This window comes from Lytechinus pictus, unplaced genomic scaffold (assembly GCF_037042905.1).
Source record: "Lytechinus pictus isolate F3 Inbred unplaced genomic scaffold, Lp3.0 scaffold_20, whole genome shotgun sequence".
NCBI lineage: Eukaryota > Metazoa > Echinodermata > Echinoidea > Temnopleuroida > Toxopneustidae > Lytechinus > Lytechinus pictus.
In genome coordinates this window covers 4,682,237-4,701,256 of record NW_026974141.1, presented here as the reverse complement: position 1 = coordinate 4,701,256, position 19,020 = coordinate 4,682,237, and the positions used below count along the sequence as shown (strand labels likewise).

Below are 19,020 nucleotides of genomic sequence, written 5' to 3'. Positions count from 1 at the left end.
CAAATCGTGATCATATACAATGTGACATGATGACAGAACTATCTCGTGATAACCCTGTCCACAAATTTGTTACATTGTTAGGATTAAAAGAGGAGACCCAACATAGGTCAATATGGGAATACGTGTGTTCATAAACACATCAGATATCAAATATTTACTGATGTCAAAAGTGTGTGTTCATTGAAAATGATATTTTGACATGGTGAGGAATAAAACATGTTTTAGAACACGCGTCAATGACGGCGCCATCATCATCTGTATATCCAATCATAATCGAAGTTACTTCATTTGCATAAAGTCACTTTGCATTTGAAACATAGCAATGAAATTGCCCTTTACTTTCCACTTTGGGTTGTTGCCGCCGAATCATTCTCATTTATTTATCTTTATGCTATTTCAAATTCATTTATTTCACATCTCTAGAAACAAACAAGATACAGTACATCGAGATCACATCAAATCAATCAAAATAATGGATTAAATTATATATTGACAAATAACAAAAGTAATGAACTGGATGTGTGTGAATAGCAAAAAGCCAATAGGCATGTTTAGGCTTCTCCCTGGTTTACATTCATTACTTAACATCTTACAATCAACTATTTAGATTGCAAGAAACATGAAAACAGATTTCAAAACCAACCAAATCAGCAAACTACTATAAATGAACTATGAAAAAGCACTTGTTGTAGTTTAAAATAGTCCTGCCCCACCCCAGGCAAAATAAAAATAAGAAATAATAAGAAAATTATGAAAATATTCAAATTACAAACATGTTGTCGCGTCACTAAAATCATCTGCGCGCACTCTTCAAAATATGTAGGCTTATCTAAACCAACGATATCATGTATTATTAGGCTACTGTATACATGGTATATGTTATGAAAGCAAAACAAAAACAAAGACAAAACAAAAATTGAGATGTAATAAGGTCAAAATAATGATTATGCTAGCTTTAGTAAATAATCACAATTTATATCAACATAATTTCGATGTATTTACTATCATGGAACTAACCATGGATTTGGCGAGCTACATTTCTTGAATACTTTTTACCTTTTACTGAAATTTAATTATGATCCTTATGATAAAGGCAGTATAGTCGGATCGACCTCAATAAAATTCATTTAATTCAGAAAAATGTCACTATTTCCCCCATTATGGTTAAAATAAAGCTTATTCATCGTGTTATAAGCCGTTTAGATATTTATTCTCTTGAACACCACTATTGTGACAAATCTTCAGTCTTTTATGCAAGCAAGGACGAACGCTTTTAACGTATCCCAAGCATGGGAATTTAAATGGGTACAGAAGTTTACTGCCCTATAATACAGTGTTTGTTATGCATGCTCTTCACGGAGCCAAAAGGCTAATATTTGTTGTGCTCTAAAAATGCAACAATATTGCACTTGTCCTCGCATTTTTTTTTACATTTTCATATGTATTTTTGTTATCCAACAGGCCGAATCACGAATGGGTGTCCCACGGGAGCATTCGCGGTGTCAATCAAGAAAATGAGGTGCGAAATTTCGCGGCATTTCGGCTCAAGTTTCTTTCGACTCGACCGCACCGGAGCCTGGGGTCTTCCGGCGGTCTATTCATCAAGGTGCACCCCGGGAGTTGCGGCTTGAACAAGCTGGAGGTCTACGATGGATTTTGAGATTAATTCACTCCAAATCCGCGAGGATTACATGGAAATATAAAATAGGATATCCTTTGGAATTGGTTTTATGAAAGTTTAAGATCTGCTTTTTCTCAAGGCTGAAGAAACCTCACTATATTTCTCGTGTCATTTATGTGAGCTCAGATCGTCAACACTCTCAGCTAGCTATATTGAAACCAGGCCGTCTGTTGAGTACCTCTATAAACATTTACAAGGGACGGATTTATTAAAACCCCAATTTTAAAGAAATTGTGGTTTTTCTTGTAAGAATGAACATCATTCAAAATGGCGGAGATCAGATATGCAGTAATGGCAATGTATGCCATTACTTTCTATAGCCTTCTACAATTCAGCGTCGCCCCAGATGGGGGAAACCACATCTTGCCTCAATCTGGAGATCTGCAAATGGAAGACACTCAAATGGAAGTGGGTGAATTGATCCAGAAATCGAATCTAAGGCGATTAAGAGCAACGGGAAGAGACGCGATGGGGATGAGAACTGGAGATAAGACGCAGAGGTCGCCTCCCGACATAGCATTACGGATTACTCTTGATGCAGACGACAGCGCACTTGATGCAAAGGTGGGAAGAAAATTACGCACCGACCACAGCGCGGAAGGGGAGTACTCTAAAACAAGGACGCAACGCGATTCCACAACAGGCATTCAATCGAGCGGTGATGCTCGATCAAATCGGGGCAAAACGGTCACCGGAAACCAAACGAAGTACGCAGGAGATTCTTCAACTTCGATTTCTTGTGCCTCGGGTTTCAAGAATAATTGTCAGCGCACTCGATCACAAGTAAATAAAACACGAAGTAAACACGAACAGCGGATTGGAGACGGTAACGTGAGAAGGGAATTGGTCGACGAGAAAGCTCGTCTAGCGTCAAATGGATTAAGAAGAAAGATGAATGCGTTGAAATCGGGCATGCTGGCGAGACGTAGTGATACTTTATCACGCATAGTACAAGCTAGAAATGATTCAAAGGAAATAATTCGTAACCATGGAAACCCATTTTCCAAAGAGATGAGGGATGGTTCTCACGAGAGTGAGCCGAAGGTTAGCGAGTTAGAACTTTTTAAAGATGGCATATTCTGGAGTAGGGACGTCGAGACATTGCTTCCTAACTGGACGTCGGAAGCGGATGTAACCGCGTGGCTTAACGATGTTCGGTCGCAGCGTATTGTGCGGTTGTTACCGGGGTGCGGTCGGGAGAGCAACCGGCTCGCGGTCCTCGAAAATGGCGTGATGGTATGCTGTCGTTACAGACAGAACGTTGATCAAATCCAGGGAGATATCTTGTCATTCCACCTGTCGCGGTTAATTGGTATCGGGAATCTACCGCTAGGTGTTTTGATGAAAATCGAACCGGACAGCGATCAGTGGAAAGCGGTTAAGAAAAATATCACAGCGGCTGGTTGGAAAAAAAATCGAATAATCGTGGCGACAAAATGGATACCCGATTTAGAACCCGCATTCGTACCTCTTGAATTAAAGAGTTTGAACGGAACAATACGCAGAACACCTGTTGACATAGTTTCCCGGATAAGTAGAAGCCCGGATCATTTGGTAGAACTTGTGCAGTGGTCCGATCTTGCCATATTTGATTATGTAACCGCGAATTTGGATCGGGTAGTCAACACTTTGGTTAACCTTCAGTGGAACCGACACATGCTCATGCAACCGGTTCACAACCTAGAAATTTCGAGGACGGATAGACGGTTATTGTTTCTTGACAACGAATCCGGCCTACGACACGGTTATAGGATGTTGGATCAATTTGGGCATTACCACGACCAGATTCTTAAGTTGTTTTGTGTGTTTAGGGAGCAAACAGTCCACAGATTAAAAATTATCAGTGAACAGGTAAATTTTTGGGAGTTATTTATGAATGAAGTTGAATCGGAAGAACCGTTATTACAAAACTTGCCGTCCTATCCGCCTAAGTTCCGAGATGTTTTGAAAAACCGAATGAAAAATATAGTCCATCACACAGAAAATTGTAAACGAAGTGCACTAAAGTAATGCAGGATTCCCCTCCCCGTTCCCTCACTATTCAAAGCTATAGCATTAGGCCTAACATACCGAGAAAGTGAGTTTGGTCTAAATTAATAGGCCCGTATTTTGAAGTCGGGTTTAACTTAGACCATGGTATAACTCTGTGCTAAAATTATGGGAAGCCAAACGTTTCAAAATTTTGTTTGCAGTGAATGCTTCTCACGTTAACTGTGCTCTTCACTAATTATTAATGGTGAAGACAATTGTCATACTTATCCTTCCCAGGCAGTTAATAATGTTTTGGGAGTCAAATGAGCTGATACATTGAACCTCTACTGTTAGAGATTTATGTAACAACTGGCTTTCCATAGTTAAGCCACAAGTTAAAACCAGAGTTTAAATTAAACCCGACTTCAGAATACGGGCCATAGTGATTTAATGTTTAATGATGCGAGGCAGTTCCAAATAAGAATACTGAAATTGAAAGTTAATCCTCTACTGTAACTTCTAAAGTAATATTTATATGACGTTTTGACAGATGATTTATCAATTTGTGTAATCCTTGAAAATTGTATGGATTTTACCAAAATAAATAGGGGCAGTACCAAATAAGATATGAAATTGATAATGGTGTACTACTGTGACTACTAAACCATTCTAACCTGTCGTGTTGAAGGGTACTCAATAATTGTAGGCCTACTTCTTGATATTGTTATTCTTTAAAAATAAGAAGAATTCGATAAAATAGCCAATGTGTTGGTCAATGCATCCAACCAAAAATATTGGCAATTACCAACGCGATAATGAGCCATCGTTTAACCGCGTTCTTCAAAACCGTTGTTTAAAACCGTAGCAAGAGTTTGGTTGATTAACTTGATTTTATCTCTGTTACTTGTATTTTTTTTATTTTCAGACACATTGGCCTTTTCACCAACATATTGGTTATTTTAGACAGAACTTTTTAAAGAGTAAAATTCAAACAGTACTATTGTGACGATTTTATAGCAGTATTTGCCTGGAGGATCCATGGTATTTTATAAACTATGATATTAAAGTAAGAATTACTTGTTTGATGGTTGTTGATATTCTATTGCATAAGTATTGCTCATATTATTCGCCATACATCATTAGGGTGCTTTGAAGAATAACGGGAGGAAAAGAGGAGGGAAGATTATATGTTTCTGCGGATATGCTCAGACCTAGGGAAAGTAATACCTTGGTCACATTTGCTCTACGGCGGCCGTACGGCGAGTCGAAAACAGTCGTTTTATTCATTTTTATTCAAACTACCGATATGTAGCTGGTACAAACAAATGTTAAAACGGCTGTTTTCAACTGGCCGTACGGCCGCCGTAGAACAAATGTGACCAAGGTATAAGCACTGAGCATACGGACGTAGACTGACTTCACCTGAATATATAGGCTACTGTGCATGATTATGAAGCAGTCGTTTTATGTTTTTGTTTTCATCCATTTTGATGTTCTTTCTGGCTTTTAATTCAGCCTGCAGACAGTTCATAATTATTGTGCAATATGGGTCTCAATTGGAAGTGATTGATTGAAAAAATCTCAACTTGTGATTAATCTCGTCTGCTGTAGAGTTGAGATTGGTTTTAACCAATCACAACTCGTTATTTGATGGCCCAGTTTATATTAAAATGCTAAAGAATGACAATCAAATCAATTCTACGCATGTGTTATACGCAAGCAGTACGTATATGGTTAACCTGTTAAATGGTGTGTCAAAAATCTGTTCGCGAAGTTACGCACAACTTTACGATCGATTGTAGTATGGAACCCAAAATTTAGTCAATTTTTTGCTGATATCAAACAGGTATGATTGAACGTCGGAACAAATTAAATTGTGTTTTAGATACAAGATTGTGATCAACATCAGTATACTTCAACTATGGCTGATCATGGTTATATAGGGACACATACTTGGCTTGCGATATATCGCAGTCATTGGTAAATTTGTGCGTAACACCTTGTTGCTATTTGGGGATTTCCATCCCAAAATTTTGGGATTTTAAGAAGCCTTTAGGGATGGAGAAAAAATTATTTGGGAATTAAAATAAATTTGGGGCTTTTTGAAGGTTTTGATGAAAAGCACTAAGATTCGTTATTTTTCAGTAATATGATGCTAATAATAGTATACGAGCTACTGTAGATCATATATTGTACATCAGTACATTTCCTACGCAATTTAACCGAAGTATTCATTACATTGAACTTAGTTGTTATTAGTACCGTATATATCTCTATGGTTGTACGAAACAATGGTAGTGTTGCCAACTTTGCATCGAAACCAAAAAAAAGAAAAAAATCTGCTTTGTAGTATGGTGTGAACAAACAAACACACATTACTAGTTTTGGGCAATAACCTGGCATGATAAATGTCCTCGCTTTTTCAGAAATTATTGTGTTTTTTTAAATTGGGGGGGATTTTTCGAGTGCCTTTGGGGGATTTTCTTTAGCTCGGACCTAGCATCACTGGCCTAACACTAAACGAATGACTTCGTTGAACAACCTTGCAATATGTAATATTTTATTATTATTAGCATAGTAATCCTTATGAAATACTGTAATCAGAATTATGTTTATATGTTACAGTTAATAGAGCGCGTACAATCGGTTGATATGTTATTCAATAGATAATTATGTTTAAAAAAACATTATGTAAATCGTCATCGGCATCGGCCGTACTGTATTTTATTAAAGAGACAATCACTTTCAACTTATTTATTTGCAGTAACCAACGACAATCAATATGATGCACAAATGTATTTATGATATAATCATGATTATGTTGTCAAAATGACTGTTTCAGAAAAATAAATTGAAATATCTTTATTACAGGAAGACAATGCAGTGTTTTTTATTACTATATTATACTTGTACAACTGGGCCCCGTCTTACAAATTATTGTTGCCATTGATACGATCAACCACAACGGAAAGCCAGCAACGTTAACAAATAAATGCATGTTTGTAATATTTGGATTAAAAAATTTCTATAGATCCTTTTCTTGACAATACAGTATGCTCCTCTTTGTTTATCAAAGGACATTTTTGTAAATTTCCTGATCATGCCGATAGGAAAATTATGACATTGATGTATTTCCATAAAGTTGGGGTTGATCGGATCAATGTTAGTCAGCTAATCAGCATCAAATATTTCAATCACAATTCTTTGTGAGACGGGACCCCGAGGTTCGTTTCATCGGTTCTATGACATTTTCTCTGGCGACAATTGCTCCGCTATAAATTCCATACACTAATGGAATGCCCAACTTTAACTCTCCTACTCCTTTTCTATGCCATTATTATGGTCTGGTTGTGCATATTTAAAAATAAAATCTCCTCTGCTCAAAAGTGGTCTCTTTCCCGTTTCGTCTCGGAGTCTCTTCACTGAAAATTTAACTTGTTCTTTTTAATAATATTATTATTAACCTGCCTTTTTATTTCTGTATGTTTTATGATTTTGTTTTAATCTTGCAAATCTTTTGTAAAATATTGTGATTATTGATGATTTATCTTAATAAATACATAAATATATACAAAGAATGAACATCAGCCCTAAATTTAACGCTCTTCCCTGTCCTAAACCCAATCCTAAACCTCTCAGAAACTCCTATTGCAACCCGAATCCTATATCTTAGAGAAAATAAAGCCCGGAGCATAATGTCTCACACTGTTTGAAAATTTATCCTTAAAATAAAAGAAGTTCCTGCAGCAGAGTCTCGAGAACACCTGTAATCTTACCGGATTGCGTAATCTTACAGGAAATTGGTATTTGGTGTAAGGAATCTTACAAATTTCCTTAAATAAAACACCTTTTTCCCCCTTTTAAACAGACATGTTCTGTTAAATTGCAGAACAATTCCTGTTTTATGAATTTACAGAATGATTCTGTTATTGCTTTCTGCAAAATCTTCTTTTTTTTTCTTTTGTAAAATTACGGTTTTTTTAACAGAGCAGGAGCACATGTCGTGTCACCGTTTCATCAACGTTTGTTAATTGTCTGACAGGTTTATAGATCATAAACTATCCATGGCTTTGATTGACTTCGAACCATATGTGTCCAACTGTTACTTTGGTAACTGTCGGATAATGACAACTTGTCAGTGCTGAAAGCTTTCATCCCCTGAGGAGCTTTTCATCAACATCTTTGTCCGACAAGTTTCCTTGATTTTGATTGGCTGAGAAGCACTGTTACTATGGTTACCGTCCGATAAAATGGGAGTTGTCTGATAAAACGTTCGACAAGTCCTTTTGTGAAATGCTCCCCAATTTATTTCTTTAGTCATTTAAATTCAAATAGGTTAAAAAAAACATATGTACAATGCAAACAAATTAGAAATGCATACAATAAGAGTAAATCATTTCATGAATAAACAAAACATTGCCTTGATTAAATACCATTATTGAATGAAATAGAACTTGAGAAGAAAAAGCACAGAGGCCTTGTGAGAATAAGTTCTCAAAAGAAATTATAATATATATTACACAGGCATATCTAGAGTTATGACGGTGTTGAGGAACTGAACCCTGGTTCCAAACTGATGATTGTGAAATTTGCATGAATTGGCCAAGAGAGGGAGGTATTTAGATTAAAGAAAAAGACTCAGAGAAGTTAAAACTTTTTGCAGGTTGTTGTGACTTGAGTTTTATTAGTCAAAGACAAGATATCACCGAGTGATAGCCAGTCAAATAGGGTTTAATGACCCTGATAACGGTTGCATTTATAGGTAACCATCCCTCCCATGGGGAGGTGCCGCGAGGGTATTTTAAGGGGGGGGGGGGGAGTCGATTAAGAGGATACATTTTGATTGGAGCAATAAATTCTGAATTGCGACCATATACCTCTCTTGTTATTCTTTCCCGTCTTCTCTCTTCCATTTTCCTCTGCATCTTTTTTTCTTTCATTTTCACTACTTGAAAAATCATATCTGGTCTGGGTTGAGTGCAGCACAATGTGGATAAATTTCTTGCTCAAGAAAACTACACCATGGCTGGGATTTGAACCCCACCTTAATTCTGTTCGGAGACTAATCCACTGGGCCACAACGCTCCACTATAATGGCTACCGAAAGTGTCTCCCATTTGCAAGGAATATGTGTTATAGAACCTGCCTATAAAGGCAACCTGTCTACAGTGGCCACACTGTTTCCATTGGCATGGGCGGAAATGACAGGGGGGATGTGTCCCCCCTACTCAAAATAGTAGGGGGGACACAATATCAAATGTCCCCCTATTATTTTTGGTATTTTATGATGGTAAGAAATACACAATTCAAAAATTGAAATAAAACATGTATTTTGGGACAAGATGACCTTAATTTTAGGGTGAGAAAACCTTTTTTTTCCCTTTTTTTTTTGCTTGTCAAATTTATTTTCGTCGAAATGACCTTAAATTTTGGGTGATAAACCTATTTTTTTTTGCTTGTCAAATTTTCTAGCCCCTTGTCCCCCCCTACCTTAGAGATTTCCGCCCATGTCCATTGGGGGTCTTAAAAATCGGTTTGACTATCATTTAAAGGGGCGCTACAGGCTGAAATTATTTATATCTAAATAAGAGCAAAATGCTGAACATTTCATCAAAATCTGATAACAAATAGAGAAGTTATTGAATTTTAAAGTTTAGCAATATATTACGAAAACAGTTATAAGCACGTCGCCATGACATGAATATTCATTAGATGGACTGATGATGTCACATCCACTGCTTCCTTTTTATGTTATTACATGAAATCATAATTGTTTCATTTTTTTCATACATGTGTGAACAGTGGCGTACCTAGGATTTTCCACAGGGGGGGGGGGGCAAATTCGTCCGCCAAAAAAATTTGACAAGCAAAAAAAAAAAAAAAAAAGTTTTTCAACCACAAATAAAGGATTTCGTACCAGAAAAAATTTGACAACCAAAAAAAATAAATAAATAAAAGGTCTTCAACCACAAATAAAGGATTTCGTACCTCGTACCAGAACAATATTTGACAAGCAAAAAAAAAAGTCTTCTCAAGACTCGTCAGGGGGGGGGGGGGGGGCAGGGATATGTCCCTTGCATGGGTTGTGACTCGTCAGGGGGGCAGTCTGCCCCATCTGCCCCCCGTAGGTACGCTAGTGTGTGTGAATGATATGTATCCATTGTAATGAAATAAGTTGCAGAAATGAATATCTAATGCACTTTTCAGTTGTTGTTTTAATATTTTGGGTTCTTGAAGGAAACAATTTGAATAAACCTAATTTCATACAATAAAAATAAAAGAACAAGTGGGGATATGACATCATCAGTTTGCTCATTGAATATTCATGAAGACATGCCTAGAACGCTTTCCCCGGAATAATGCAAATCTTTCAAATGCCATAAGTTTACTATTCCTTGTCTAACTTTGATCAAATTCTCTGTGTTTTGTTTGTCTGATTTTTCTTGAATCTGTTCAAATCAAATCATCTTCAGCCTGGAGTACCCCTTTAATACACTATTGTGTATATTGAAAACAGTGAGAAATGACCATTCCATACTTCATGAAATGAACCATCAATTAACTTCACTCCATCAACTCCAGGAAAATAAAAACACAAGCAACTCATCGATATCAAATTTCAAATAACTTTACTTTGATAATTATCTACTACAAAATTACCTATTTTATTTTCTCTTTTTCAAGTATAGGAATAAATACTAGTGACTTTATTATCATAAGTACTCTAACATTATTTCAAGAAAAACTGGATCATCATCAATCATAATTTTTTTTTTACAAGTCTCATTTCTATAACAATCAGTACGCAGTTGGAGACGACACAAAAACTTATGTGGCGAATCTTACATAGAAAACGCTTGCTGATATAAATTATTACACTTGTACAATATTTACAGACATCAACGTTGCACTGCTTAATTTATATATAAAACATAAATAAAATTGAAATGGAAAACAAAATTGATTTTCTTTCAAGGAACGAATGGACATAAAACAAAAAAATTGAAAAATGTTGATGCATTGCACAAGTAAAACATACTGGGGTTATTCACACATGGCGCAAGCTACCAATGTGAATGGATCCTGAAGATAAGGAGGACCAAGCATTTAAAATACAAAAATAAATTTGCAGTGCATTTCAGGTAAAAATAGGATAGCTAAATTCAGGATTTTGTGCAGTGAATCCAAGTTTTGTAGTTGAAGCAAAGAAATTACTTAACGATATCAACAAGTTCTTGTTTTTATTGCAATTTGCTACTCTATTACATCAACAAGTTAATTTTGCCATAAAATAGCTCAGTGCAAAGCATCAGTAAATTGATGCATTAAGAAATTATCTCATGTATAAATTTCCTCATTATCCATAGGAAACACAGAAATTTACCTTTCATTTTGAAATATAAGCAAGAGTAATTTCGCCCATATTACATTTATAATCATGCACATCACATTTGAATTAAATAAACAGCATTGCAGATGGGAAAGCCTTGTTAAGATAAATGCCTCCGTGAATACAGTATGCAATTTCCCCCAAATGGTTACCTTTATAAAAAGAACCAATTTTCACCATGAATTCTTATTTTTCAATATATATGTAAATCCTAATTACACCTAGTACTAATACTCTGATGGCCTTTTTCATGAATACCAAACATATCAAAGTGAATACTTAAATTTTAATACCATTTTACAAGTCAATTTTGATAATTAAATTCATCTATAAAAAAAAAATAATACCCTAAAACAAATGAGAGCCATGAAAATTAATTCTTAACATAAAAGTGTTGATATTAACTTGGTTTCAGCTACAATGGTCTTCAAACAAATCAAAATTAAAAATCAATTTCAACACTGGCAAACATGATTATGTAAATAAATGTATGTAAAACATATTAAAGACAGTTAATAATGTAGTATGAATGATAATGTTAAATTTGAGAATTGTCACTTTTTCAGATTTTCATTTTCACTGAGTGCTTATGTAGTAAAACTTTACATGGAAAATCACTATTTGAAATGAAACCATTTTTAATGCCTCTTAAGAAACAATTTCCTTGTAAAAAAAAATCATCTTTCAAATAATTTGAACTCATTATAAAAATGACAGGAATGATACATGGTATAAAAATGAATAAAAATGTATAAAATATCTAAATTATTAAATTCAAGATCTTTTCAAAATGTTTAAATTAATTAAATATAGATTTTTATCTGCAATTTTGGAATTCAAGATTCAATTGCATTGATTTCAGCATGCAATGCTCAACAGAATGACAGCTAAACATATCAATGACAAAGCACAGTTGTACGCAACCTTTAAGAAATTTTAAGAAATAAAAACAACAATGATGAACAAAGAATCATACAGAGCATATAATATACCAAAAAAATCCTTTTGATATTACACTATATTCACACACATCATAGTTCGCTGATTGCAGTCTGTCCAACTACCTTTTTTATTGGAATTACTTCTTTTTCTTGTGACTTACACATTCAAGACTACCATACTTTGGAAAAATGAATTCAAGTGACCAATATTGTATCAAATATGATTGCATCATATCATTGTCCTATATCAGTTTAAGACGGGCTGTAAATATGTAATCATCATTCTCCAAGCAATTGTGTTCAATCCAACATTAAATGCCTGGGGGCCGTTTCATAAAGCTGTTTGTAAGTTAAGAGTGACCTTTACGAACGACTGGTGATCCTTTCTTGTGGTAAATTACATTGTTCATTGGTGATTATTTAGCGCGTAAGAAATGTTCACCAGTCGTTCTTAAAGTCGCTCTTAACTTACGAGCAGCTTTATGCAACACCCACCAGGCCATTTAAAACCAGCACCTTCTGTATAAATAGCATGATTGGACTACTGGTTGTTTCATAAACAGGGATGCCACTAGGTGTCCTCCAAAAATACTGAAACTTATCGCGGGCCGGGACAGTGTCCAAGAAAAAAAAAATTTAGGGGGGTCCACCTTAAATTTTGGAATGGACACATGTCACAGGTAAAAAATTGGACAAGCCAACAAAAAAGCCAAAAAAAAAAAAAAAAAAAAAAAAAATCGGAGGGGGGGGGGTCCGCCCCCACCTCAAATTTAGGGGAGGGGGGAGGACCAAGTGGCTTCTTACCTTGTTGTGATCGATGACTTTGAAATCAATTAGGTTTGAAAAACTGACGGTTGTTAGTTGTGTGTTTCTCGTCATAGAACGCTAGACCAAAAGCTTCAGTCTCTGTATTTTGGTTGTTCAGCTGAACCGCGTTGGCTCCACTCACCAATACTGAAGAGTTGTTGGCCCGTACATAAAGACAACGTATCAGCTAACCCAGGGCCCGCGAGCTCCCTGGGCTAGCTGATACGTAACCCAGGGAGCTCCGGCCCGCTTTCCGGGCCGGAGCTCCCTGGGTCCCGTATCAGCATGCAGCAGTAACGTTAGATCTAACATTCGGCGGAAACCCGATTTTCGGATCGTTTTTGGTACATAAAATGTCACATTATAAAAAAATAATTACATCCAAACGTACGAGAAAATATATAAAATTCAGAAACATCGTACCTTAGACCGCACTTACCGCTAATTCCTTTCAAATGATGATCAAAACTTAGTCATCCTCGATTCCTTCGTTGGTCATCGTAAGTTGCCATCTTGGATGACGTCATCATCTTTACAGACGTATTTACCGTACCAGTCGCTATTATACCGCGATTCGTGCCGCTGCTTTGCGCTTGTCTATGTGCGTGCGTTCGGAACTTGTCGCTCGCATTGATTGGCCAGGATATCGATAATTCTAATCAGAAAGCCTTGATAAAAGCATAACTCAATGAACGTAGTAGGCAGTGCGCGCGTTTATAAATTATGTACTGTATAAAAGCAAATATCTCGGGGAAATGTCTCTCACTCGGTCGATCGACATGCATCGCAATCGGGAGAGATAGGGGGAAAAAAGGAGGACTTTCCGTTTTTTTTAATACACAGAAAACAGGAAAAGTCGGAAATACGGAAATAAGACAGATAGCAGGAAAAAAGCCGGAATTCCGTATAAATACGGAAAAGTGGCATCCCTGCTGATAAAGGTGTTCGTAAGATACAAATGACTTTACACACGACTGGTAACCCTTTCTCATACCAAGTGATATATCCCTTTGTAATTGAGTTCGGACCTCAGATCATGTATCAGTCGTGCGTAAAGTTGTGCGAAACCTTACGAACAGCTTTAAGAAATATCCATCTGTTATGTGAAAAAAATTCTTGGAAAATTATATGGAAGGGCTGTCAATTGGTTGCAAATTATGTAGTTTATTGATGTTGTGAATAACTGTAAATAATCAAAAACTTTATTTTTGTTTGTATGTTTATATGAGAGTAACAATAATAAAATGGCTCTTATATTCAAAATTACACTTGATACATTTTTCAACAGTAGCTCCAACAGTGTTGAAAATGGAATGACCTTAAAAAGACATAGGTAAATCAATAAGGTACTTTAGACACACTTGGGCAATTCCATAAAATGATCAACCTTTTTGTACATCCGACTCCCATTTTTCCTTAAGTCTTTACTTCACTTCATAAACTGACCAAGTCATGGTCATTTGAGAACATTATACAGGCTGTCAAAAGAACAAGAAACCTGAGATGGAAAATTTCATGAAGGTCCCCCATAGAGGGGTCGGACGTACGTACTTTAAGGAATTGGCCACTTTGTAAACCTTTTCAAACAACAGTATCGCTACAGTCATACCAATGAAACTGACTCCAAAATGATCAATGGTATGTCATGAGAAATAACATAATAGCTTCTGTCACTTTGGAGTTTGTTTTGCTGGTAAGACAGTAGAATAAATTCATATATCACTTTCATTGTAAAAAAAAGAGAGAAAATTCTTTGTCTTAAGTATAAAACATGAACGAAAGACAAAAGTAACAATCATCATCTGCACAAAATTAATACCAATAATACTTAAAACTTCTTTGCATGACTCGCTTCCATTCAAACAAGTCATGCCTGGCACGATCCAAGATTTTGGAATTCATAGCAAGATTTCAAAATTTCTGCCATTTCAATTAAAAATAATTGATTGAAATCAGTTATATAATTTCTATGCATTGATTATTTAATTAGTATGAACATATACCTTTCACTGTCTTCACAGGTTTGAATGATACATTTTTCTGATCCTCGCTTGCCAGCACACAATGTATGCACTGTCTCCACTCCCTGGGAACATTTTGAACAAGAGCTTCTAAAACCCAACTGCTACTGTTGGCATATTACATAGGCTTTCTCATCAATTATAATCAAATGATATATACCAAGGCCATAGAGGAAAAAGATGAACCCTTTCACCCATAACATGCAGCATAGCTGTTTGCCTTATAGGCAATAAAAGGCCTTCTTAAAAGATAAAACGATGAGTATAAATGAACGAGTATAAAAAAATCAGAATACCAATAATTAAAAAACAAACAGAATGGCACCAGATGGCGCAGAGCACTTCTTAAAATGTAACAACGATTGTTCTGTACACGGAGGTTTGGGGTGTTTTCAGTTACAATGTCAATCTATTATATCAACCTGTAAATTACATCTAAAAACTTAACGGAAGATGTAAGACCAGCAATGACAAGAAGGGATGGGACTACAGGAGGTTTTAAATATGAAAGTAAAAATACATTAATAAAATTGTTATCGATTACAAATATAATGATTGGCATTGATTGATCAGGGCAATAATTCTTACTATTGCTGGGCTCAGAAATAACTGATGTACAAAACAAATATTGGCTGGCTTTTTATTTCGGCAATAGTAAAAACTATTGCCCTCAGAAGGTTGTGAGGCTGTAGGCTTTCTATTTTTCCCCTATACTTGCCTAACATAGCAGCATCTGCCTGATTGGGTCATATCCAACTATAGTTGGGCAAAACTCTCTTACGATTAATGAATGAGGTCTAAATCGAGGTCTGCTGCCCTCACTTGGTATCAAAGCAAAGACGGGGAATAGCGAGTCTCACTTTTGTCAATCACCTATATCAAATTAAAAACAATGGAGAATGGGTTGGCTCGAATGAATATCTTTTGCCTGACAGTTGGAAATAGGAGACCAGCGTGCATAATACCATGATGGTGTGGCAGAAAGTGCGCCATCTCTTCTTTATCCTTCCTTAGGAATGTACACTATGTTGCTGAAGAGGCTCGTGCAGCATTTATCACTGTAAGCATAAACTGTCTTCCCTCTTTCCTTCTCTACCTTCTTTCTTGTCCCTGTCAGACCTTCAGTCTATCTCTGATTCTTCGTGCAGAGAGTCTGAGTCGTCGCTCGTCACTACGGAACCCTGGAGAAAGAAAAATATGAAGATTGAATGACAAAATCTTCAAGATTATTCCATCAACATAACCTTATCAAGAAGAGGTTTAATCTCATAAATTCTTATTCATATATATTTTTTTTTGAATGGGAGCCCTGTCACACAAAACTTGCTATCTAATGGTATCTTCCATAGAATATTTGACTTTGACTGGCTATAGAGCAGTGTTACTATGGCAGTAACCACTGGATGGCAAAGTTACCATTAAAGAGTAATTTCATGCAACAGGGCCCTGGATGGCATTTCATAAAGCCTTTTGTAATACCTCAGTCACATTTCATCTACGGTGGCAGTACTGCGAGTTGAAAACAGCCGTTTCATTAATTTTTTATTCAAGCCACCTATATCTAGCTGGTACAAAAATTATTAAAATGGCTGTTTTCGACTTGCCTTACGGCTGCCATAGGGGAAATGTGACTGAGGTATTAGTAATACATGACTTCTTGCATGAGTGGAACATGATCTTTCGTGCTAAGTCAGCTACTTTTTAACTCTCTCGACAAAATTGTGCAATTCAGCCTTTGACTGCAAATGAATTCCATTTCTTAAAAAGAAAATACCATACCATTACAATGGGATATATCATTTAGGGCACATAACTATGTCACTGCTTGAGCGTAGCTTTCTGTGCCATGGGCACTACTTGATTTACTACACAAAGCAGGGGCGGATCCAGGATTTTCCAAAAGGGGGGCACTTTTTCCCCGAGGAAAATTTGACAAGCAAAAAAAAAAAAATTAATTGTGCCTCTCAAAAAGGGGGGGGGGCACAGGCTGGCTTTGCCCCCCCCCCCCCCCTGGATCTGCCAGTGACACAAAGAAATGTTTATACAAATGGTGCACTGTGAGGAAAAATGCACAACAACCCAAGGTCAAAGTGAGTGCCAGAATTGCTTGAACATTGCATGAAAAAATAGACAGTTGTTAAACCTAAATAACACCTCCTGATGTCTTGATTTGTCAGATAATGCAATTACTATGGCAAGGCTGATTCTTGCAAATCCGCCAATTTTGTCTTCAACCCAAGTAATGTGTTACAAATCATAAGAATCAAAAGAGTAGTGGTGGTTGATTCTCATAACAGACACTGCAATGAACTGCCCAACATAATGTATATGACGTGGAGAAGGTTTACAGTTTACCATGTGGAAGATGAAGAAGGGAAGGAAATACAGGCAGAAAGATTGAAACGGAAAGACGAGAAAGGATGAAAAGAGGAAATTAGAAGTATTCTCTCTTCACTTCACTTCGAGTAACCTTCACTTCGAGTAACCTCTCTTCACTTCATCCTGCTATTACTCAAACCATCGCTACTCAAGCCATATTCAGCCCATCTCATCTGGTTTACAGTCCTTTTCAAGACTTCACTCACTTTCAAGAAAAGAATACTTCTAATTTCCTCTTTTCATCCTTCCTTGTCTTTCCATTTCAATCTTTCTGCCTGTATTTCCTTCCCTTCTTCATATTACACATGGTGAACCGTAAACCTTCTCCATGTTATAAACTCCACCATGCAAACCTATAAAGATCATAATGTATATGATTCTAATAAACCCCTTCCATGTATAATGTATAATGTGGAGTGTTGTGGCCCAGAAAATTAGTCACCAAACTCTCAAACAGAGGGTCATTGTTTCAATTCCCAGCCATGGTGTAATATCCTTCAGCAAGAAATGATCCACAATGTGCTGCACTCAACCCAGGTGAGGTAAGTGGGTACCTTAATGAGCTGTGAGCACCGGGATTGGTAAAGCCTACATGTATTTAGCAGGGGTGTTATAGAAGCGCCTAACAAGGAGGTAAAACGCTTTACAAATAACCTATACCATTTTCATGTGTTACTGTAAATACACTGTAGATCAAAAACATTTAGTCAAATGATAGACAATGATTAATGGATTAAATGATAAAGTGCTAATAAAAAGCTTAGTGTGAGAATAACCCAGATAATACATGTACCTGCTCTCTTCAATTCTTCTTAATTTCCTTTATAATTTCCTAAAAAAGTGCCTTGAGCACTCTATATAAGTCTAATTATTATTATTATCGTTATTATTATCATTATTATTATTATTATCATTATTATCAAAGACAGATAGAAAGATCAACTAACATACTAGGGACACTAGAAATTAATTTCTTTAGATTAACATATCTCTACATGTGGATGATATATTAGTGTATGAATCAAAAGAGAAAGTATTATTAAAGAAAAGTATGAATGTAAACTCGCAACTAATAATATGAGTTCTGGAGCCTACATTATCTAATATTCTGACGAATATATGCCATGTACAAAATGCTTATAGAGAAGAATTTAGACAGATAAACAAATTTGAATTTGTTAAGGAATCAAAGAGATGAATACATTTGACCTTCACTGTCTTTAATAAAGTATTACAATGAAATGACTAGTTAAACATGATACTTGGGTATGATATGAATTCATATAATAGAATTCAGGAAATTAATATTACAGCTCTACGCTGCATTATTGTTAACAGCTTTATAGAGGCTTCTAACTAGGTGAGTGTAAAGCACTATGTAAAGCAAGTATGGTTATCATAAATGATTCCTATATACTTTCTATTTATCAGTTATGCACCAAAGGCATGAAGTTTCTATGGAAATCATCGTTAATAAGAAATTTATTATTACTTGTACTTCTGCTATCAATGTCAACTAATGTAGTAATAACAATACTCAGTAGCCAATCACGATCAAGGTTTCCATAGAAGTTACCATCAATTATATTACCCATAGACATTAGTATTATGCAAAAACACCAAGAAGAGCCAGAAGCCAGATGAAAGATATCAATATAAGAGCTAGAAAAAGATTATGATTAGCATTTTTTTTTACCGCGTAAATGCTTTTCAAACATCTGTTGATATGGTCTCACTATCTTCCTCAACCTTTGGCTGTACAAAACACAAGATTACAAAGAGCACAACATTTAATGGAGGGTAGTATGGATCCTTGGCCCTAATGCATAA

At 36.0% G+C, this 19,020-nt stretch overlaps 2 protein-coding genes across 2 annotated transcripts in view; one reads left to right on the top strand and one right to left on the bottom strand.

Moving 5' to 3' along the window:
• The first annotated feature begins 229 nt into the window (after nucleotides 1-229).
• Nucleotides 230-6,520, top strand: LOC135157877 (four-jointed box protein 1-like). The gene has a single exon (XM_064114984.1). It carries the CDS (start codon nucleotides 1,949-1,951, stop codon nucleotides 3,689-3,691), a length of 1,743 nt encoding a protein of 580 aa, XP_063971054.1. The 5' UTR covers nucleotides 230-1,948; the 3' UTR covers nucleotides 3,692-6,520.
• Nucleotides 6,521-14,004: 7,484 nt separating this feature from the next.
• Nucleotides 14,005-19,020, bottom strand: part of LOC129283106 (zinc finger CCCH domain-containing protein 13-like) — a 38,510-nt gene continuing 33,494 nt past the window's right edge. Inside the window, exons 8-9 of the mRNA XM_064114706.1 lie at nucleotides 18,887-18,945; nucleotides 14,005-15,992 (exon numbers count right to left, since the gene is read on the bottom strand). Coding sequence (XP_063970776.1) covers nucleotides 18,901-18,945 — 45 coding nt within the window. The 3' untranslated portion in view covers nucleotides 14,005-15,992; nucleotides 18,887-18,900. The remainder of the gene's footprint in view (nucleotides 15,993-18,886; nucleotides 18,946-19,020) is intronic.